The 24,231-nt window shown below is 42.1% G+C and overlaps 1 protein-coding gene and 1 pseudogene across 1 annotated transcript; both read right to left on the bottom strand.

Moving 5' to 3' along the window:
- Positions 1 to 6,567: 6,567 nt before the first annotated feature.
- Positions 6,568 to 13,247, bottom strand: LOC130139635 (probable disease resistance protein At4g27220; annotated as a pseudogene).
- A 4,831-nt stretch (positions 13,248 to 18,078) lies between these two features.
- Positions 18,079 to 21,527, bottom strand: LOC115675044 (putative disease resistance protein At4g19050). The gene has a single exon (XM_030597638.2). The coding sequence runs from the start codon at positions 19,987 to 19,989 to the stop codon at positions 18,115 to 18,117; it is 1,875 nt and encodes a 624-aa protein (XP_030453498.1). The 5' UTR covers positions 19,990 to 21,527; the 3' UTR covers positions 18,079 to 18,114.
- Positions 21,528 to 24,231: the final 2,704 nt, after the last annotated feature.

Consider the following 24,231-nt stretch of genomic DNA (forward strand, 5'->3'; position numbering starts at 1 on the left):
GCGCGACGGCCGTACGGACGGCAGATCGTACGGACGCTACAGTACCGACCGTACGGATACTGTACGGGGGACGGGTACGGTCAGCGTCGTACAGCGTGGCTGGACGGCTGGATGGCGACGGAACGGCGATCCGAGCTCCGGCGAAGCTCTAGCGGCCCTATTTGCCGGACGGGAAAGAGAGAAAAAGAGGAAGAAAGAGAGAGAAATAGATAGAGAAAGGGGTCGGACAGGGGCAAGGCTGAGGCTGGGGACCGAGGTGGTCGACGGCGGGGCACGGTGGCCGGCGGCGGTGCTCCGGCGGCCGGCTGTGAGCTCCGGCAAGGCTTGGCCGAGAGAGAACAAGAGAGGGAGAGAGATTTCGGGTGGAGAGAGAGAGATATGGCCGAGAGTGAGGGTGAGGAGAGAGAGTGGCCGGTCCAAGCTGGTCAAAATTAGGGGGCTAGGGGCGACACGTGTCGCCGATCCGGCGGTTTTGACCAAAATACCCCTAATCCAACGGTCTCGGTTGATCCTATCCAAATAATTAAGGGGCAAAGTGATAAATAGGGCCAATAATACAGTTGATAAGCACTCTTGAATATCCCAAATAATTTCCCAAAAAATTCGGACCCGAACATAGCCCAGGGGCAAAATGGTCATTTTTCCGGTCCCGGGGCGAAATTCCAATTTTCGCACGTATCAACCCCAGACGAGTGTGGCCAACATAATATGGCGTCGGAATCGCGAAAATAGCTTCTTAAGCCCTTGAAAACCGACTGCAAAGTTCTGGGAATAAAATAATATTATTTTTCATTTCCGAGCCAAAATTCCAATTTTTGACCGAAACCATTCTAAATGCACGTGGCCACCCCAAAATGACCTTGGCCGCAAAAAATAATCGCATACGGCCTCAAAATCCAAGTCGGTGCCCCGAGGGGCAAAATCGTCATTTTTCACCCCCGGACCGAAATTCCAATTTTCAACTGTACTAACTCAAAATATGCATGGCCAGCATAATATGACATCAGATTCCCAAAAATTATCTCTTAAGCCATCGAAAATCGACATCGAAATCCGAGCCCAATTTCGTGATCAAAACCCGCTCGATTTCCAATTTCAGGGTCTCTCACTAACGGGCGGCTGTCTAGAGGTTACGCGTATCGACCTAGGGTTATCCGAGTCATGACGGTTTTGATCATTGAGAGAATGAGAAATTATCACTAGTCCCAGAGGTCACGATCATCCGATTTAAGTTCAGGACTGGTTGGCCACGTGCACTCTCGGTCATGCAGAATCACTTGCGAATCCGATTGTACATCGTTGGCCTAGACCAAACCAAGTCCGTTACCTTTCCTAAGATCGATCCACATTGGTTCATAATATTCTCTCATCATTTCTCGTGATCAGTGTCCGCTTCGCGATCGGATCCTTGGTCCACGTACCGCTTTCTAATTAGCCATACCCTATTGATTAGTATCCCGAGAGTGATCAGCTCTGGGCGAGACTTACTAAAATGAAATGCGAAATATTGTCAATTTTATTGATCCCGGAATTACATCGAAATTCGGGCTGTTACACGCTGCGGCACTCGAAGTTGCCGCGTCACTATCATGATTGCCGTAGAGGGTGACTGTTGAGCCTCCATCATTGAGCCGATTCCTGTCTTGTTACTGAATTCGATCACTCGGGTTTACTTGTTGAGAGCGCTTCCATTCTCAAAGCAGCGATATTAAAGTTTCTTTTCATCAATTTTTATGACCAAGTCTTGGAAACCAATGAGTTCTTGCATGAGTTTTTCTTTTTCTTTTTCTTGCCACGATGGCGCAGCTCCTGTTCAAACAAGAATAGTTTCTACATTGATGACTGAGTTTAGCGAACTTGATGGTCGATGATGGTGATGCTCAATAATGCTAGACTTTGGAATACTAAACAGCAATTAATCTTCATTAAGGGGGCGGGCAGAGAACAAAGAAAGAAAGCAAGAAAGGAAGAGAGGGTTGTGCGAAAGAAAAGGGGGAGAGCTAAGGTACAAAAGAGAAAAGGCGCATTGCATGATGCTCTTATTACTTTTCCTTCCTTTTGTTTCGCGTATATTAACGTCTCTTTCGCTGGGACTCCACCTCCCGCACCGCTCAGTCTGAGCGGCGTCTCCGACTTTGCAAAATTTCGAGGAGTTTCTTACTCTCTTGCACTTTATATCATTCTTGTCATATATTTCCAGTATGCATTAGGGTAGATGAATCACTTTTTTCGTAGAAATAATAATAATAAGAAATCATGTTTATTCTGCATTTCATGTAGAAATTGCTAATGACCATACTGCAAATATGGCTACATTGTAACTTTGGGAAAATTGTCCAAAAAAGTACTAAACTTATTGCACTTTTGCCAATTCAATCCTAAACCTTTCAATTTTCTCAATTGGGTCCTAAACATTTTCACATTTTACCAATCGAGTCCATCTGGCCATTTTAGGTGGATGCCGATTGTCTTACGTGGCATGGCCGGCGCTGACGTGGATAATTTTTAATAATATTTTAATATTTTTTTTGATTTTTAATTATTTCTTTTCTTTTTTCTTTTTTCCTTTTTTCTTCTTCTTCATTTTTTATTTACTAGTGGCCGGCGAGGGTCACCGGGCAATGAGATAGTATGACAATCTAACATATGTTCTTTGGGCAATGAGAGCGCACGTCACCATATGACAATCTTTTGTATATCTTCTAGAGGCCGTATAACATTACGTGGGCCTCTTTTCTCCAATGAGGATCTATTACTTTTCATTTATCACCCGCGCACACGTTATGTGCGCACAAACAATTGATATTTAAAATTTTAATTTAAATCATTTTGTTGCAAAATATTTGAATTATTAATAATGATAAGAAATTATTGATAAAAATTCACAATGAGAACTATGTGTATAAATTTTTATGAAAAGAGAAAAGAAAAAAAATCTTAAATTATGTCAACAGTTAACCGACCAGATAGATTTAATCCCCTTATTCCACCAGGAACAAAAGCATAAGTGGAGAGATACACTAGCTCTAGATAGAGGAAATTAATAAAGGGAAATTAAATTATACTATCGAATAAAAGAGCAAACTGATCAGGTTATCTAAGTAGGAGAACATGCCTTGGAAGGAGAATCTCAAGCAGCCCTAACACGTTAAACAATAAGCATAGATCCACATGTCAACTCGTGGTGAAATCTCTTCCAACATGTAACAAACTATATCACTTCATGCAATAAAATGAGATTGAATGAGAGGAAATAAGAGGTGAATGAAGGGTAAAGTTGGAATATGAAGAGCAAAATTGGAAAGTTGAAAGAGAGACTCGTTGTTCCTACACAGTGCCACATGTCAACTCGTGGCGAAATCTCTCACACAGTCCAATGACTTGAAGCTAAAAGAGCAAACAGAGGGTGCTTATACAAAAGTAATGAACACTCTAAAGCACCTCTAAACAAAATGGAGTTAAACGGGAAGGGTTCATTTAAATAATAAGGGATCGCCATCACCCAATGGAGAATAGCCGGTGCTTAAAGCGTTTCAAATACCTAGTTAATGTAAAATTATAAATAAAAAAGAAAGAGAGAAAGAGCGGCACTAGATTTATAATTCTTTCAAAGGATGTTGTCACCACAAGGGTTCAAATTTCTATTCGATATGCAACGAGTGCTTTGAATTTTTCTTCTTTTTTTTGTTTACAGTAAATGCCTCAACATTTGGGAAAGCTCGATGTGAGGCTTCTGGGACCGTGTCACCCAATTTTTCCAGCGTGGATTGTCTAACTAGACGAAAGTGAGGACGCGGATAGCCGAACTATTCTTCTTTCCTGACTAAAAGAAATATATACTTTTTTCTCCTTTTCCCCCTCGTTTTTTCTTTTTTTCATTTTTCTCCTCGTCCTTCCTCATTTGGGTGCCCGATCTAGCTGCTGAACCGTTGCGGGAACATATTTTGTGGTTGCAAAGCGCTGCGTCAGTAGCTGACGTGGCACGCATTTTGTCATACCTAATAATAAATCGACACGTGTCAATTGAGGTGGAATAAAAAATAAAAAAACAAAAACTTATTTTTCTCTTCTTCCTCCTTCCTCTGTGATTTGATTGTCCTCCATGGTCGCCGGTGCTTCCTCCTCCATCACAGAGCACCACCTCGTCTGGCCAGCATCTCCACCCCCTTTGGCGTCATTTGCAGTCTACCCAAGCTACCCCTCCAAGCCGACACCGTAACTCTCTATCCCTGACCTCCAGCATCTCCACCCTTTTCCAGTCCGACTCAAGCTACCCCTCCATGGCCACCCGCGCGGCAGTCCTTAGATCTGGAGTCATGGGGGCGGAGTTGCAAATCTGAAGTCGACTACCGTCGCTCGCGGCCATGGACCAGCCGTTGTAGATCTGGAAGTCTCGCCGCGACCATGGACAAGCAAGCAGACGTTTCTTCCCTTAACTTCATCCTCACTTTTTTCCTTTTCTCCATTTTTTTGTTTTCAAGTTTGGGACTTCAAGAGTCGCCGTCGGACTTCAAGAGCACTGGAGCCGTCGTGCTCGCGGCCATGGCTCCATATCTGGAACTCATGGCCGCGAGCTCTTGATCTGGAGCCATGGCTGCGAGCAACGGCCGCTTGTTCAGTGCCGGTCGCCATGGACAGCCAGATATCAAGTGCCGGCCAAAAAGACGCCTGAACGCGGCGCCGATGGTCATGGACGGCTAGAATCAAGAGCCGGCGGAGACAATGGCCATGGACGACGACTCGGTCGGGAGAGGAGGAAGAAGAGAAAATTTGGATTTTTATTTTTTTTAATCCAACTTAGCAAACACGTGTCAACTAATTATTGGACATGACTAAAACACACGCGCCACGTCAATTGCTAGCGTGGCGCTCGCAAACCACTAAATATTTTCCCGAACCGTTGACATGAACCGAAAAGCAACGTCGACTTCTTGATATCAATGATATTTTATTGACAATGAAACAGTCCCATTTCCATTTTTATACCTCCTAAAAGAAATTGAGTTTTTGACGTTTATTTTTCGTTTTAAGCGTCTACCATGCACTACATGCACTTTTGTTGAGACACCCATTGCCAATGCCACTTTTCAGCTCATATATGGACGCATTTTATCAAAAAATTAAAATGCTTCACGGTTTAATAATCGATTTTGACCACTTGCTTTGGGAAAAATTACTAAAACAGTCCTAAATCTATTGTAATTGTGACAATTCAGTCATAAACATTTTTTTATGCTAATTCAGTCCTAAACCTTTTGTATTTGTGTAAATTTAGTCCATCTGGCCAATTTTGGCCGGCCGACGCTAACGTAGACGCCAGCCGGCCGACCAATGCTGACGTGGTAATTTTTTTAATATTATTTTCTTTCGAATTTTTTATTAATTTCTGTTCTTTTTCCTTTCCTTTTTTTCCCTTTCTTTTTTTTTTCTCATCTTCATCTTCAACTTTTGGCAGGTCGTTGGCGCCGGCGAGTGGCCAAAGGCAAGAGCCGACGAGGTCGGTCCTGCTAGCCGCTAGTGAGGCTTGACCTCGTCGTCGTTGGGCGAGGCCGACCTTGCCAGTTGCCAGCGAGGCCTCGCCCAGCAACGGCGAGGTCAAAGCTTGCTAGGGGCGGGCGAGGCTGACCTTGCCAGTTGTCGGCGAGTTCGAGCCTTGCCAAATCTGGCAAGGGCTCGTCCTCGTTGGGGTTGGCCTCACCCACCCCTAGCGTGGTTCAACCTCGCTGTTGCTAGGCGAAGCCGACCTCGCCAGTCGCCGGTGAGTTCAAGCCTCGCCAGACTGGCGAGGGCTTATCCTCGCCCAGCAACGGCCTCGTCAGTGACTAGCAAGGTTGGCCTCGCCCAGCAACGGCCTTACCAGTGATTGGCGAGGTTGGCCTTGCCCAGCAACAGCGAGGTCAAACCTCGCTAGGGGCGGGCGAGGCCGACCCTGGCGAGGATGAGACCTCGCCAGGGGCGGGCGAGGCCAACCTTGCCGGCAACTGGCAAGGGCTAGTCCTCGCCGGCAACTGGCGAGGTCGAGCCTCGCCAGTGGCCGGCAAGGCCGACCTCGCCGGCCCCTACCTCTGGCGTCGGCGACCGGCCAGAGGTTGAAGATGAAGATAAAGAAAAAAAAAAGGAAAAAAAAGGAAAGGAAAAAGAAAAGAAAACAAAAATAAATAAATAAAATCGAAAAAATAAAAATAATATTAAAAAATTACCACGTTAGCATTGGCCGGTCGGCTGGCGTTCACGTCAGTGCCGGCCGGCCAAAATTGGCCCGATGGACTGAATTGACACAAATGCAAAAGGTTTATAACTGAATTGGCATAAAAAAAAGTTTATGACTGAATTGGCACAATTGCAATACGTTAGGACTATTTTCGTAATTTTCTCCTTTCTTTGTGATTTTGCGTCTTGTACTTTGACCCAATCGAGTATAATCGCGTGTGTATATATATAAAGAGATTTCAAAAGGCATTTCGCACAAGAAATATGCGAAAATGAAGACAAACTAACTGCTTACAAGGATCTAATATGACAAGTGACAAGGTAAATCAAATGAGAAGAGTTGCCCTAAGCATCATCTTTGGTTCAATAGACAATCCTTAATTAGTCCTTGGAGAGAAATATTTCCATTACAAAAATAAAATAAAACAAAATGTGCCACAGCATTCAAAATACACGTTATAACGTCCCTTCTGCCAACAAAGGTTGGCACATGAAAAAAGTTATACCTATGGCAAATTCAGTTTGGAGGAAAGAGGCATGCTCGAGTAATTAAAAAAATAGCGGCTGAAGGCCTTCCAGCAGACTTCTTCGAAAGCAGCATAGGAGGAAATCCTTTCCTTTGGCGGACAATTCTGCAAAAGCCATTGTTAGAGCTGCATGACTACAAAAAGAAAAGCCACATCTTTGTAACGACTTTTAAGAAGTGAAGGAAATTATATCCATAACTCACACTAATGTCAATGGGACCTTTTGCCTAGCAGAACACATGTACTGCCATAGAAATGGAGATAAGGTTGAAGAATAGCCTGAGCATTGGGATGATTCCATATCAGCGTCTTCCACTTTTCCTCACCTTCCACCTCTATATATGGAAGGTCCTCATTATCACGTAATCGTAGTTGCAAAGGAATCGTGCTCAGTTCTGGGCATTTGGACACCACTATATCTTCCATAAAATCACAACTTAGTGGGACTTCACATATGCTCTTCAGCTGGGGTAGATCGAATAGCTGCAAGCTCTTTAGTTTTGAAAGAAAATTAGAACACTGGAAGGATGAAGGGGTGTTGTTTACGGGAGTCATTATGCTTCCTACTTGGCCTTGTCCCGCTTTTCTTATCATCTCCACCATTTCTTTGCAGCAATTGAAATCGATACTTTGGAGATTTGGATGATGGATCAGCAACTCATGTGGAAACAGGTTTCTCATGTTATTGCAAACTAGTACCGTAAGAAATTCGAGAGAAATCTCTTCAACTGGCATGTATGGGGGAGCACCTCCGGTTATCTCCTCCATGTTCTTGCAAAGTTTTACTCTGATTCTTCTCAGATTAAGGAAGTGGGGTAGCCACTCAGATTCCACCACTCTCTTCATTTTATCACACCCCACAATAGAAATCGCTTCTAGACTAGGGAAGGCTGGGGCGGAGGTAGTGGTAGTGATGTAACTGCTGCTATTATCCCCACCATTTCATCACAGTAAGATATTTTAATCTCTCGTAGATGCGGAAGGTAGAATTTAGATCCATGCCCAAAGAGATACTTCAATTTTGGACATCGAGATATTTTCAAAACCCTAAGGCTTGGGAAGAGGAGAAGGGTAGGGGTAGGGGTTGGGGAAAGGGAATCATGGATGTTGATTACTTCTTCCTCTTGTCCTCCACTGAGCACCCGTAAGTTTTCCCATTTTCTTATGTCCAGCACCTCAAGGTTTTCAAGCGGACCCATGCCAGACAGATTTGTTGTTCCGTCGCAAAATCTCGTTGTCAATATCTGCACATCTTGGGGAATCAAAATACAAATGCCACTACTTTCCCCTCCCACGCTCATAATAGCATGACTACAGTTATGAATTTCGACACTCCTCCCACAATTCCCAAAGCTAACATCATCACTCACTTTCACACGAAAAAATGAATTTTCTTGACTCACGATGAGCTTGTAATAACGAGGGCTAATCTGCTTAATAATCCTCACACACTTGTTGAAATTATCCACATCTTCAAAGTAGCATTCGAGTGTCTCCAATGCCCACAATTTTGTAATGTCTTCTCCATTTACTACCTTAACTTTAAGATATTGCAAGTTTAGCAAACCACCCAGTATTCCTTTGAGTAATCTCTCTATACGTGTCCAAGATAAGTCAACGTATCTCAAGTTTACCAACATTTCCATATCCTCAAGCGCTTCAAGATGATAACAGCCCCACATGTCCAACTTTCTTAAAGATTTGAGCTTCCCTAAATGACAAATACGGATCAATTTCGAACACCCTCTATGCAACAGTGCCCTCAAGTTTACCAAGTCTGAGATGGAATTTGGAAGTTCTCTTAGTTCACATCCACTCAGGTTTAGAACCTTTAGCCCCCGCAGTTGTTTGAAGAAAGAATCAGGGATGACCACATCCTCCAATAAGCTTCTTTTTAATAGAAAAGTTGATAGCTTAGGACAATTTGGTGACATGTTCAACGGAAATTCTCTAATGTCATTCTGCATCAGAGAAACTTTCTCCAAAGCATCCGTCCAATATTCCTCAGGTGGAATGCGCCGCTTTCCTGCTTTTACAATAGAAGTCGCACTCATCACGTGCAAAGCCATGTCTCTAATCAAATCGTGCATCTTCATCTTACTCCCATGTTCTTCTAACAGGCAAACATTTTCTAGTTTGTTTAGTATGGTAAGACCTCTATCATATTGTTTCTCTCTTGTATTCAATCCACCAATCAATCCTTGGTCAATAAAGAATTCTATCAACTCGAACTTATTAATCAATTCATCTTCTGGATAAAGTGCACAAGATAAGAAACAATGTTGAACTTCATGATTACCAAGGCGATCGTAACTGAATTCAAGTTTCATTAGGACCTTCTTTTCCATATCTGTTTGCCCCATATCCGATTCTCTCAATTTCTCCAAGGAATCCTTCCATTCAAACACATCGGTCACACCTCGCATGCTTCTTGCCATCGTGATGACTCCAAGTGGCAAGCCTGCACATTCTTGAACAATTGACTTCACAACTGCCTCGGTTTCCAAATTAAGTTCTACTTCAGTTCCAAGCTCCTCCAAAAATAAACTCTCGGCTTCTTCTTGAGATAGAGGTTCAATTTTTATTTTTTCTTGACAATGCATTTGGCGGCATACATCAAAGGATCGAGTGGTTAAGACAAACTTAAATTCATGTGCTTTAATAGGGATTCTCACCTCTTCAAGATCAAAGCATTCCCACGTGTCATCGAAGATTATTATAAACTTCCCTCTTTTCGTTAAACAATCGGACAACATTGCTGCTCGTTTCCTCACATCCTTTTCCTGTAGTATGCCGAAACCTAGTTCCTTCCAAATGTTGTCCTGCAATTTTTGTGTGTTAAAATCTTGTGATACATTTATCCACAACACATTGCCATAGTTTGCTTTTTCAAGGAGTCTATTATGTATGTGCACCATAATAGTCGTTTTACCAACACCCCCCATTCCATAAATGCCTAGTCGGCATATTTGATTCCCTATTAGGTACTCCAAAATCTTTGTACTATTTTTTTGAAATGCCTTTCCCACCAACTTTCGTTCTAACAATTTACTGACTTTGATTTCTCTCGCCTCAAATAGTCCTTCCGGGAATCTGCCTTGTCTCCTAAGGTCTTCTACTTCTTGCATCAGTATATCTACCTGATGTGGTGGCAAACCATCATCACTTGCTGCTTCAATACTATTGAAATCACTTCTTACATTCTCCACATCCGCCAACCAATTCGCAACTTCCCTTCTTTGCTTTTGTAGGGATAGAGACGCAGCAAATTCTAACTCATCCCTTACGTCAGCTTCTCTGCTATAGAGTCGTTTTAGTTTTCTTTTCAAAGCTCTATTCTCTTCGAAATTATTGCTTGTGTTTGGATGACTAGTCATTGGCGCACCCATGTTCATATTTAATTCTGCAATTAAAAAATTCCATTTGTTAGAGTCTCATGATAGCTGCTTGCTGCCCCTAATAACGTAACATGGTGATACATAAGGATTAATTTAGGTAAATAACCATATACCTGGTAAAGGAGGTAAAGGAGCATTATTTGGAGCTTGTGATGATGATAGGATACATTGATCCGTGTCCATTGGAGCTGTTGGGAGATTTGTGACTAAATGGTTTTTCCATGATGATGATGGCATGGTTGGATTCTGCTCCGCATTCCTTGTCTCGTGAGTAATGGATTGATGTGGAACACTTTGATGTTGAGGGGGCACCAGCGCTGGTTGCACTAAAATATTCAAGCGTAAGATCAATCAACAATGGAACTTTCAAATCAAGCCATGTGTACAGGTAAAACAAAATCCAGAACTTGATCACAAAAAACAGGTACAACCGAAATCAACGGGCAAATAATAAGTTAAATATTTGGATGAAAGAAACTGTGCCTTAAAAAGATAGTGATATCGAACATATAGAATATGCAATTATATCACGGTAATTTGGAAACGATGCGATATGGAAAGAGATGAATATTCTAAAGAGATTTAATATTACAAAGAAGTATCACTTCTGTAATGAAAGCATCAATGCTCACTCGAGTAAGATAATCTAGGCATACCTATGATTTATTCAGAACGACATTAGGTAAATCAAGACATACCTGGTGATGATGATGGGCGGGCCACATTTGCTCCACCCTCTAGAACTTGCGAATCGACGCGTGTTGCCTCGAAATAGTGAGGGCCCCTAGTAGGTTGTAATGCAATCGGGGGATATATGCCCACCGAATCTTGCAGGGGAAAAGAACTCATTTCAGCTCCACATTCTTCATTGCAGCTCGGAAGTGGTTCGTGAGAATGCGGTACAGTGTTGGTTACACTGGTTATACGCGGCTGATTGCCTACATCAGGTAATTGATTGTACTCGGATGATGATGCCCCTGCTGGAGTCTGTTGGTCATTCATTTGTGTTGTAGCAAACGCGGAAAAGCAAACACAGAACACGAGGATTTACGTGGTTCGATCACAACGTGATCTACGTCCACGGGCGAGGCAAGACAAAATTCCACTATAATCAAAGAGAGTACAGTTTTCAGAAGTCGAAACAACGACAAAAGCTCACGGCTTACAAAACTCTCTGAAAATAAAATTCTCTCTCTCTACAATGAGAAAACCTAGCCGCGGTATAAATAGTGCTCCCAAAAAAATTTCCTCGGGGGCTACGCCCCCGAACCCCCCGAAACATTGGTTCGTTGCTCCAGCTCGGGCGGACCGCCATAGAGATTTGTTCACTTGCTACGAGTTGGGCCTATCGGCCCAACTCTCCGCGTCGCGAACTAAATCTCAATTTTCGGATCGCACGAAAATATGTCGGGTCGGGTGTTAAACCGGACCGAGAACATAAAATTCAAGACATATTTAACAATTTGTAAGGATGATGACGCTCTCGGATGTTGTTGTCCGTCGCCTATATCAAGGTTAACTGATTGACAAAAAAGCTGTGATATATCATATGAATCAGGAGGAAGTGAAGCCAACCAATCTATTGAAGACTGCAGGAATGACAAGGCGTTTTCATCTCCATGTTCAGCGTCAAAGCTCTGATGTGATTGATTGGGTTGCCAAGAGAAATCTAGATCATCCAAAGACACTTCACCGTAAGGCAGAACCAGATGATGCTGAGGGTGGGTTGCCGCAGCATCACTTCCTGTCTGCCAGTGGCAAGACGGTTGCTGCGATACACACGTATGTTGGTTTGAGTTCAGCACATCATTCGAATTCGGCGAGTGGTTACAGGGGAATAGAGCATGGCTCCCTCCGCCACATTTTGTTTCCCTCCCTTCCCCCGATGTACCTCCTGCACGGCTCGGATCTGACACGCTTGTACCTTTAATCGCTTTCAAGGCTTTTTCTTTCACATGATTCTCAACTCTCTCACACCCTTTAATACCGTAGCCCGGAACCCCAGCGAGGTGAGCCTTTATCCTTGTAGCACCTCCAGCACATTCATTGCGACAGAATATACACCTCCGTTTGTTGTTCTCCACGACCTCCACGTACCTCCAAAATGGATCTGCCTCTCTAGGCATGCTTATTATTACCTACATGCATGGATATAATATAACAGAAAAACGGAGACACCTTTGAGCAAACCATAGAAGAGCGAATTCATACAAGTAGATTAAAAAAGATCCAGAAAAAGATGCCGAATCTTTTATCACTAGCCAGATAGAAACCCACTGCACCTCGTGATTCATGAAATGAAAGCTTGGGCAGATGGTGTGTTAATTGCTACACGACTACAATTCACCATGTAAGCAGAACCACCTGAGGATACCTTTAAAGTTCGTAAATGGAAACTAAGCACCACGTACATTAAAAGGGTCGACCAAACCTACGTTGCTCTTGCAATTTTGAAGCACTGACCGTGATTTAGTATCAGGAGTTCACGACAGCCGCTAGTTACGGTTCCAACCTGACGAAGAGGAAGAGGGTGTTGAAGGAAGTGATGGGGAGAACCGGGTAATAATTCACCAAGAACCAAACCCAATTTAGAATCAATATCTTTCCAAAACTAAACCGACCGAAATCGACTTAACCCGGCAACAATTAACAATATTTTCAGCAACACAACCTCACAATTATTATGCTGAAATGATAAGGAGACAAAGCCAAAAACAACATCAAGATTTTATGTGGAAAATCCAATGCAGGAAAAATCACTTACGGCCAAAAAACTTTCACTAATCACTAAGAATAGTAGGATATACAAAATATTATTCTCTAGTCGCTCAGCATCATCAATACAACAAAATTTTCAATGGATTTACATAAACGAAGGAGAAAATCTAACCGCGATGAGAGAATTTGAAGAAGGTTCTCAACGAACTAAACCGATCAACTTGTAGCTCTTCATCTCACGAACAACATACTAAAATTTGCACCAATTCCGTCGATGTTTAATCTTCGAATCGGACCGTAAAGATTCCCTTTTTCTTCTTCTCCTTCGCTCACTTTAGGTGCTCTCTCTCGGTGAGCACTCGCTGCTTTTCTCTCTCCTTGGGCTCTCTTGGGCACACCCCCAAAGCTTCCCATCTTTTTCTCTTTTGTTTTGTTGCTCTTTTTGACTTTTTGACTTATTTTTGACTTTAAGTTTTAGCTGGGCCCCACATAAGCGGACCCAGCCAAGACGAAGTCAGGCTAGGCTATGTCGCTCAAAAGGTAAAGCCGCGCGTGATGAAACGAAGGCTAGACTATTAGATAATAGGGTTAATACCACGAAAAACCCTAAACTGGTACACTTATGATAATTTTACCCCAAATTATTTTTTTGATCATTAAAAACCTCAAACTGGTACACTTGTGACAAATCTACCCTGAACTATTTTTTTGACCACCAAAAACCCCAAACTAGTATACGCGTGACAATTTTACCCCGAACTAATTTTTTAATATTATTTTTTATTTTTCGAATTTTTTTATTTTTTCTTAACTTTATTTTTTCCTTTCTTTTCCACCTCTGGCCGGTCGCCGGACTGGCGACCGGCCAGAGGCGGAAGTCGGCGAGGTCGGCCTCGCCACCGCAACGCGAGGCCGAGCCTCGCCGGATCTCGGCGAGGCTCGGCCCGCCGTTGCGGCGAGGTCGGCCTTGCCGGCATTGGGCGAGGTCGGCCTCGCCCCGCAACGGCGAGGTCGAGCCTCGCCGGATCCGGCGAGGGCTCGGCCCCGCCGTTGCGAGGCGAGGTCGGCCTCGCCGGCGTTGGGCGAGCAGTCGGCCTCGCCCGCAACCGGAAGGTCGAGCCTCGCCGGATCCGGCGAGGGCTCGGCCCCGCCTGCGTGGGCAAGGCCGACCTCGTCCAACGCCGGCGAGGCCGACCTCGCCTAACGCCGGCGAGGGTGGCCCGCCGGCCGCCGGCGAGGCTCGACCTCGCCGGCGTTGGGCGAGGCCGACCTCGCCGTTGCCGTTGCGGAGGCAAAGCCGACCTCGCCCAACGTCGGCGAGGCCGACCTCGCCAGCGGCCGACGAGGTCGAGCCTCGCCAGCGGCCGGTGGGGCCGACCTCGCGCGGCGACCGGCCAGAGGTGGAAAAGAAAGGAAAAAATAAAGTTAAGAAAAATAAAAAAATTAATAAAAAATTCGAAAAATAAAAAATAATATTAAAAAATTAGTTCGGGGTAAAATTGTCACGTGTATACCATTTTGGGGTTTTTGGTGGTCAAAAAAATAGTTCAAGGTAGATTTGTCACAAGTGTACCAGTTTTGGATTTTTTATGGTCAAAAAAATAGTTTGGGGTAAAATTGTCACAAGTGTACCAATTTAGGGTTTTTCGTGGTATTAACCCTAGATAATAAGACAATCTAACATATATTCTTAGGCCAAATTTAGTCCTAAACCTTATGACTGTTTATCAATTTAATTTTAAACTTTTCAATTGTGTCAATTTAATCTAACGATTTGCCAATTTAGTTTTTCCCGTGAAATTTAGTCTATTCGGGGCTGACCGTCTTATGTAGTATGGCCAGCATTGTGGATTATTCTTTAAAATTTTATTACTTTTTCTTTTGTTTTTTCTTTTCCTTTTCTCTTCCTCTTTTTTTTTTCCAACACTTGGCCAGTGAGGGTTGGCGACCCTCGCTTAGTCACAAGCGAGGCTATGCCCTTGCTTGGATCTGGCGAGGGCTGCGACACCCTCACCTAGACCAAGAGTTGGAAGAAAAAGAGGAAAAGAGAAAAAGAAAGGAAGAAAAAATAAAATAAAAAAATAAAAAATTGCAAAAGTTGTCCAATCAATGTCGGCTATGTCACGTAAGATGACTGATGTTGACTAGATCATCGCGTCAGCGTTTTTCGATCGAAATTGACCAGAATGACTACATTGGCAAATCGTAAGATTTAGAACTAAATTAGCAAATTGGCAAAATATTTGGAACTAAATTGGCACAATTATAAATTTTGGGACTAAATTGGCAAATCGTCAAAAGATTTAGGACTGAATTGGCCAAATTGAAAGATTTAAAACTGAATTTGCATAAGTACAATAAATTTAGGACTTTTTTGACAGCTTTCATATAAAAAAAAAGCTTAATTTATGTTAACGGTGAACCGACCAGATAGATTTAAACTCCTTAATCCACCATGAACAAAAGCACAAGTAGAGAGATACACTAGATCTACATAGAGGAAATAATTGAAGCGAGATTTAAATTATACTTCTCGAGGAAAAGAGGAAAACTTTTGGGTTATCTAAGAGTAGAGAACATGCCTTGGAAGGAGAATCTCGAAAGGAGTTGACAGTATTACTCACAAAGACACGTTCGCCTTTGAGCCAATTATTGCCAAACAACGTGGAAATGTCAAATATGGTTCGCTTACTAAGGTGAATCGCAATCCATTGCATCTTTTAATATATCAATCTACCCATGCAATAACTAAGTCTCGCACACATGAGAGAGTCTGACCTAAAAACTCGAACAAATAAGTGAAGGGAAATTATATAAACATAAGGCCCGTTAAAATCTCGTAAACAAAAGACGTGGGATCTTTTTAATGGAATTCATCGACTATTTGCATTTTATGGATACAAGATGAAAATTATTCTTTAAAAGTTCCAGGAAATGACAAAGAAGCATCAGAGAAAAATCCAGCAAAATTGCATCGTCACTTGGGAGCAAAACCATCAGGGGAAAGACTTCCCCCTCCCGGCCCGATAAGAGCATAATCGCAACCATCAATGTCGGTTGTCCTCTCGCAAGTCCCAAATCTTGGATCATCCTTACATTCGCAGACCACGATGATTTTTATGGTATCACCGCAAGTTGGATACAGTAACGAGGGCCACTTTGGTATTTGACTGAAACCTGAAAATAAATTAGAAAATATTTTTCGCTGTTTAGTAAGGAAAATTTAATTTCCGGGAAAAATTACCAAAAAAATTAAAATTTTTAATTATTTTTTTGATTTTATATTTCTTTTCTTTTTTTCCTCCTTTTTCTTTTTTCTTTTTTTTTCTTTTTTCTTCTTCCTTGGCTAGTGACCAGCCATAGACGAGGAGTGAGCTCACCCGATTCCAGTGAACTCGAGCCTCGCTAGATCGCTCGAGCCCCGCCAGATTCTGAGAGGCTCGATCCTCAACTTTGGCTGGTCGCTGGCTGTCCTGATGGCCGTCCACTGGCCAAGGAAGAAGGAAAAAGAAAAAGAAAGAAAAGAAAAAAAAGGAAAGGAAAGAAAAAGAGAAAAATAATTAAAAATTCGAATTTTAAAAAATAATTAAATATTCAATTTTTTAAAAATATTTTTATAAGAACGAACATTTCATTAATCTAAGACGCAAGCCCAAATGCCTAGGACTCGCTCACGGCCTTTGGGGACCAAAGCTCGAACTTCACGGACTCAAGCACAGCCTTTATGAACTCGGGCTCGAGTGCTGGGGAATTGAGCATGGGCACCAGGGGCTCGGGCCCAGCCTCGATGGACCTGGGCGTAGGCACTGGGGACCCAGCTTGGTCGTCGAAGACCTAATCCTGAACGTTGGGACACATGAACCAATGTTAAGGTTTTCGTGCACAAGTGTAGAGTCTCAGGTTTAAGAACCGATATTTAGTTACGTTTTGGAAAATGTTTTCCGACTTTTCAAAGAGGAAATCATTTTCCTGAATTTATGTATAGGTTTTTTGTTGACTACGAAAATATTTTTCTATTGACTCATTTTTTTAAACGAACCAAACACCGAAAATATTTTTCGCGAAATAAACGAAGCCTAAAGCACCTCTAAACAAAATTGAGTTAAACGGGAAGGGTTCCTTAAATAATAAGGGATCGTCATCAATCCATGGAGAATAGTCGGTGCTTAGAAACTTCCAGGCACGCAGTTGATGTAAAATTTAACAAAAAAAAGGAGCGACAATATGTAACGTATACTATGAATTTTCCCTTTTTTTTTTTTACGGTAAATGCCTCAATATTTCGGAAAGCTCAATATGAGGCTTCTGGGCCATGTCGCCCAATTTCTGATGATGTGGATTATCTAACTAGATGAAAGTGAGGGCGAGGAAAGTTAAGTTATTCTTCTTTCCCGACAAAAAAAATAATATTTTTTCTCCTTTTTTCCCCGTTCTTTTCTTTCATTTTTCTCCTCCTCCTTCCTCATTCGGGTGCCTGATCGAGCTGCCGAACTGTTGACATGGACCGAAAAACTACATCGACTTCTTGATATCAATGACATTTTATCGACATTGAAACAGCTTCATTTTTCATTTTTATACCACCTAAAAGAAATTGAGTCTTTGACGTTCATTTTTCTTTTTAAGCGTCTACAATGCACTAGATGCCCTTTTGTTGAGACACTCATAGCCACTGCCATTTTTCAGTTCATATATGGATACGTTTTATCCAAAAAAAAGAAAAGCAAAATGCTTCACGGTTTAATAGTCGATTTTGACCACTTGCTTTGTGATTTTCTTTTGCATAATACTTCGAACTTGCATCTTGTGCTCCGACCCAATCGAGTATAATCGCGTAGATACAAGAAATATGCGAAAATGCAGACGAAGTAACTGCTTACAAGGATCTAAACTGACAAGGAAAATGAAATGAGAAGGGTTGCACAAAGCATCAAAATTTGTTCAACCGACAATCCTTAGTCGCTGGAGAGAACTCATTTCCTTTGCAAGAAATATAACGTCCTTTCTGCCAACAAAGGTTGGCACGTGAAAAAAGTTAAACCTATGGGAAATTTAGTTCGCAGGAAAGAAGCACGCTCGGTTAATCAAAATAGTAGCTGAAGCCTTTCAGCAGACCTCTTCGAAAGCAACATTGAAGGAAATCCTTTCCTTGGCAGATAATTCTGCAAAAGCCACTGTTAGAGCTGCATGAATACAAAATGAAAAGCTACATCTTCGTAATGACTTTTAAGAAGTGAAGGAAATTATATCAATAACTCTCATTAATGGGACCTGCCTTGTAGAACCCAACAATTGCCATAGAAAATAAAATAAGGTTGAAGAATAGCCTGAGCATCAGGACGGTCCCATATCAGTGTCTTCCACTTTTCCTCATCTTCCAATTCTATACACGGAAGGTCCTCGATGTCGGGTAATCGAAGTTGCAAAGGAATCCTATTTAGTCTAGGGCATTTGAACACATGTATTAATTTCATGGAATAGCAAGTTATTGGGACTTCACACATGCTCTTCAGCTGGGGTAGATGGAATAGAATCAAGCGCTTCAGCTTTGGGAGAGAAATTGAAGAGTGGAACGATGAAGGGGTGTTGTTTATAGGAGTCATTATGCTTCCTTCTTGGCCTTGTCCCGCTCCGCTTATCATCTCCACCATTCCTTTGCAGAAAGTGACACAGATACTTTGAAGATTTCGAAGATGGATCAACCACTCATGTGGAAACAGCTTTCTCATGTTATTGTAACCATGTACCGCAAGCAATTTGAGAGAAATCTCTCCAACTAGCATGTATGGGGGAGGACCTCCCATTATCTCCTCACAACAATAGGCCGTGATATCTCTCAGAATAGGGAAATGGGGCAGCCACTCGGATTCCACCACTCTCTTCATTTTATCACAATGTCGAACTTCTATATCTGTTAGACTAGGGAAGGCCAGGGACGAATGTGGAGGTAATGATGTAACTGCTGCTATTATCCCTACCATTTCCTCACAATTACGTATTTCAATTAATTGTAGATGCGGAAGGTAGAATTTAGACCCATGCCCAAATAGATACTTTAATTTCGGACATTGATATATTTTCACAACCCCAAGGCTTCGGAAGAGGGGAGGGGCACGAGTTGGGCTAGGGGAGTCATGGATGTCGATTATTTCTTCATCTTGTCCTCGACGCAGAACCCTCAAGTTTTTCCATTCTTCTATTTTTAGCTCCTCAAGGTTTTCAAGCGGACCCATGTCAAACAAATTTGTTGTACCATCGCATTTTCTCCATGTCAGTGTTTGCACATCTTGGGGAATCAAAAGGCAAATGCCACTACATTGCCTTCCCACGCTCACAATAGCATGACTCCACTTATAAATGTGGACAATACACTCCAAATTCCCAAATCGAGCATCATCATATACTTCCACATAAAACTTTGATATTTCTTTATCCACGTTGAGCATGTAATAGCGATGATTACTTTGCTTAATAAACTTCACACACTTGTTGAAATCATCCACATCTTCAAAGTAGCATTTAAGTGTCTCCAATGCCCTCAATCTTGCAATGTCTTCTGTATTTACTACCTGAACTTTAAGATATTGTAAGTTTAGCATAGTCCCCAGTGTTCCTTTGGCTAATCTCTTTGTACGTGTATTAGTTAGGTCAAGGTATCTCAAGTTCACCAACATTTCCAGACCCTCGAGCGCTTCAAGACAATGACACCCATAAATGTCCAACTTTCTAAAAAATCTGAGCTTCCCTAAATAAGGAATACGGCGCAATTTCCAATAATCTCTGAGCAATAGTGCTATCAAGTTTACTAAGTTTGAGATGGAATTTGGAAGTTCTGTTAGTGGACATTCACTCGGGTTTAGAACCTTTAGCCCCCATAATTGTTTGAAGAAAGAATCGGGAATGACCACATCCGTCAACATGCTTCTATTCAATAGAAAAGTTGATAGCTTAGGACAATTTGGTGACATGTTCAATGGAAATTTTCTAATTTGATTCTCTATTACAAAAACTTTCTCCAAAGCATCCGTCCAATATTCCTTTGGTACTATCCTTGTCAACCCATTTCGTGCTTTTACAATCGAAGTCGCGCTCATGATGTGCAATGCCATGTCTCTAATCAAATTGTGCATCTTCATTTCGCTCCCATTATCTTCCAATAGGCAAACATTTCCCAGTTTGTTAAGTATGGTGAGGCCTCTATTATATTGTTTCTCCCTCGTATTCAATCCACCAATCAATTCTTAGTCAATAAAGAATTCTATCAACTCGAACTTATCAATCAAATTATCTTCTAGATAAAACGCACAAGATAAGAAATACTGTTGAACTTCATGATTACCAAGGTGATTGTAACTAAATTTTAAAGTCATTAAGACCTTGTTTTCCATATCTATTTCTCCCATATTTGATTCTTTCAATTTCACCAAGCAATCCTTCCATTCAAACACATCAGTCACTCCTCGCATGCTTGTTACCATCATGATGACTCCAAGCGACAAGCCTGCACAATCTTCAACAATGGACTTGGCAACTACTTCAGTTTCCAAATTAAGTGCCACTTCGGATCCAAGCTTCTCCATAAATAAACTCTTGGCTTCTTCTTGAGAGAGAGGTTCAATTTTTATCTTCTCTTGACAATGCATATGGCAACATACATCAAAGGATCGAGTAGTTAAGACCAACTTAAATTCATTTGCTCTAACAGGGATTCCCACCTCTTCAAGATCAAAACGTTCCCACACATCATCGAGGATCATTATTGACTTCCCTCTTTTGGTTAAACAATCGGACAAGATTGTTGCTCGTTTCCTCACATCCTTTTCTCGTGGAATGCTTCAACTTAATGCCTCCCAAATGTCGTCCTGCAACTTTTGTGTGTTAAAATCTTGGGACACAGTGATCTACAACACATTGCCATAGTTTGCTTTCTCAAGGAGTCTATTACGTATGTGCATCATAATAGTCGTTTTACCAATACCCCCCATTCCATAAATGCCTAGTCGGGATACTTGATTCCCTACTAGGTACTCTAAAACTTTTGTAATATTTCTCTGAAATGCCTCTCCCACCATCTTTCCTTCTAACAATTTACCAACTTTGGTCTCTCTCGCCTCAAATAGTCCATTTGGGAAATTGCCATGTCTCATAAGGTCATATGCTTCTCGCTTCAGTATATCCACCTACAGTTGTGGTGACAAACTATCCTCACTTGCTACTTCAGAACAAGGGAAATCATTTCTAAGATTCTCTACATCCGCCAACCAATTCGTAACTTCCATTTTCATCTTCTTTAAGAATAGCGACTCGCCATAATTTAACTCGTCCTTTATGTCATATTCTCTGCTATAGAGTCGTTTGAATTCTTTTCAAAGCTTCATTCTCTTCAAAGTTGTTGCCAGTGTTTGGACGATTCGTCATTGGCATACTTTTGTTCACTCTAATTATGCAATTCAAAAATTGCATTTGTTAGAGTCTCATGATAGCATTTTTGCTGCCCCTATTAATATAACATGGTGATACATAGGGATTAATTTAGGTAAATAACTATATACCTGATAATGACAATGGGACTATCAGACCTGTTCCACAAGGTGGAATCTGAGAAGGTGGAGGAGCATTATTCAAAGTTTGTGATGATGATAAGGTACATGGACACATGTCCATTAAAGCTGTGGGGAGACGTTTGACTAAATGGCTTATATACCTGATAATGACAATGGGACTATCAGACTTGTTCCACAAGGTGGAATCTGAGAAGGTGGAGGAGCGTTATTCAAAGTTTGTGATGATGATAGGGTACATGGACCCATGTCCATTAAAGCTGTGGGGAGACGTTTGACTAAGTGGCTTTGCCATGATGATGATGGCACAGTTGCATTCTGCTGCACATTCCTTATCTCATGATTAATAAACGGGAAAATTCCAAATAAGGGCTTGAAATGCCCTCATTTTTTTCAAATAAGGACTTGAAGTGCCCTCATTTTCTCAAATAAGGGTCCGAAGTGGATTTTGTGTCAAATAAGAGCTTGAAGTGGCTATTTCAGTTTCAAATAAGGGCATAACTTTCTAAATGGTGAGGGCATTTACGTTTTTTAACTTTTTTGAATTCTTTTCCTTTTTCTTTCTTCTTTTTTATTTTTCTAGTTTTTCTTTGTGCTGCCGGCCATCGGCGAAGCCCGAGCAGGGCTAGGCGAGGGTGGCCTCACTGGCAACAGGTGAGGGTGAGCGAGGCCACCCTCGCCAGATTTGGGCGAGGGCCACCCTTGCCAGATTTGGGCGAGGGCCACCCTTGCCGACAACAGGCGGGGGTCACCTCGCTAGCTACCGGCGACGGACGGCCTCACCAGATCTCGGTGAGGCGACCCTTGCCCTGGGCGAGGCCACCCTCGAAAGCCACAAGCAAGGGCCGGCCTTGCTTGGGCAACGGGTGGCCGACAAGACCTTTGCCGAGGCGAGACTGGCCTCGCCCAGATCCGGCGAGGCCATCCCTCGTTGGCAGCTGGCGACGCCAGCCTCGCCCTGATATGGTAAGGGCCGGCCTCGCCCGTTGTCGGCGAGGGTGGCCCTCGCCAGATCGACCGAGGGCGACCCTCGCCTAGCCCTTCTCGGGCTTCACTGGTGGCCAGCCCGGCCACCGGCAATCGGTCACTAGCGAATTAAAGAGAAGATCAGAAAATGAAAAAAAGAAAAGAAAGGAAAAAAGAAAGAAAAGGAAAGAAAAAAAGAAAGGAAAGGAAAAAGGAAAAGAAAAAAATAAAATTATTTTTGGACGAAAATGCCCTTGACCTCACCAGTCGCCAGCCGGAATATTTTGCCGTCTAGTGACCGGCGAAGTCAAGCCCTTATTTGAAACTCTCAAATCACTTCAGGCCCTTATTTGAGACTGACATGCCACTTCATGTCCTTATTTGATACAAAATCCACTTCAAGCCCTTATTTGAGAAAATGATGGCACTTCATGCCCTTATTTGAAATTTTCCCTTAATAAACTGATCTAGAACACTTTGATGTTGAGCGGACACCAGAGCTGGTTGCACTAAGATATTCAAGTGTAAGATCAATCAATAATGAGACTTTCAAATCAAGCCACGGGTAAAGGCAAAACAACATACCGAACTTGATCACGAAAACCATCTACAATGAAAATCAACATGCACATAAAACATTTTGATGAAAGAAACTGCGCACCAAAAAGATAGTGATATCGGATATATATAATTTGCAATGATACTATTGTAATTTGGAAATGATGCGATACGGAAAGAAATGAATTTGAGTTATTCTAAAGAGATTTAATAATACAAAGAAGTATCACTTCTATAATGAAAGCATCAATGCTCACTCGAGTAAGGTATTTCTATACGTTGTGATGATCGACCGGCCATATTTACTCCACCCTCCAAAACTTGCGAATCAACATGTGTTGCCTCGAAATAGTGAGGGCCGCCGGTAGGTTGTAATGCAGTAAGAGGATATATGCCCATCGAATCTCATAGGGGAAACGAACCGGTTTCAGTTTCACATTCTTCATTGTAGCTTTGAAGTGGATTGTTAGAATGCGGGACAATGTTGGTTACAATTGTTACCCTGGATATACGCGGCTGACTGCAATCTAGAAAGCAATTTGAATTACCCACGTCTCGTAATTGATCATACCGCAATGATGATGCCCCTGCTGGTGTGCCTTTCCACATCCCTAATTATAAGCCATAATTTCATGCATTAGACTCTTCTGAAAACATTCTTGCTCCCCATAACAAAGCAACATGGGGTTTACAGAGAGACCAAGCGAATGATAAATTTTATATGGATTTTGTTAATAAGTGCCATCGCCACATTTGTTAAACACCAAATTAAGGAAAGTTGTAATTCCCAATGCACTGTATCTCTTGTATTATGGTAATCAATGCATTGAGAATAAAAATATGTCCTTATTTGCGTTTGTTTCGTAGAATTGATGACCCGACTTTGGAGAAGTGAAAACATTGAGCTTCTTGTGGCCTCGACCATGAATGGGACCTATTTCCTAAAAATAAGAACCAATTGTGGTCTCTAGCACAGTTTAAGTCACATGTCCGACAATGAATAAAGGAAATGTGAACTATTATTAGCTTTAAGGCTACCCAGTTGTGAATTGACTACGCACTTTGTATCCAATGATCGAAATTGATGACCCGATTTTGGATAAGTGAAAATATAGAGCTCCCTGTGGCCTCGACCATGAATGAAACCTATTTCCTAAAAATAAGACCCGATTGCAGTCTCTAGCATAATTTAATCAACGTTAGTTCTTTATTATCTCTCTCCTACAACTTATGATAATCTAAACATTAGAAGTTAGTCTCTGTTATAAATCATTTTGTGTGTCTGAGTACATC

Source organism: Syzygium oleosum, unplaced genomic scaffold, assembly GCF_021117445.2.
Source record: "Syzygium oleosum isolate NSW1041296 unplaced genomic scaffold, Sole_v2.1 Sole_v2.13, whole genome shotgun sequence".
Classification (NCBI taxonomy): Eukaryota; Viridiplantae; Streptophyta; class Magnoliopsida; order Myrtales; family Myrtaceae; genus Syzygium; species Syzygium oleosum.

What these genes read in the sequence shown, in the direction of transcription:
- LOC115675044 (XM_030597638.2), bottom strand. Translation starts at nt 19,989, where the DNA reads ATGAAGATGCACAATTTGATTAGAGACATGGCATTGCACATCATGAGC.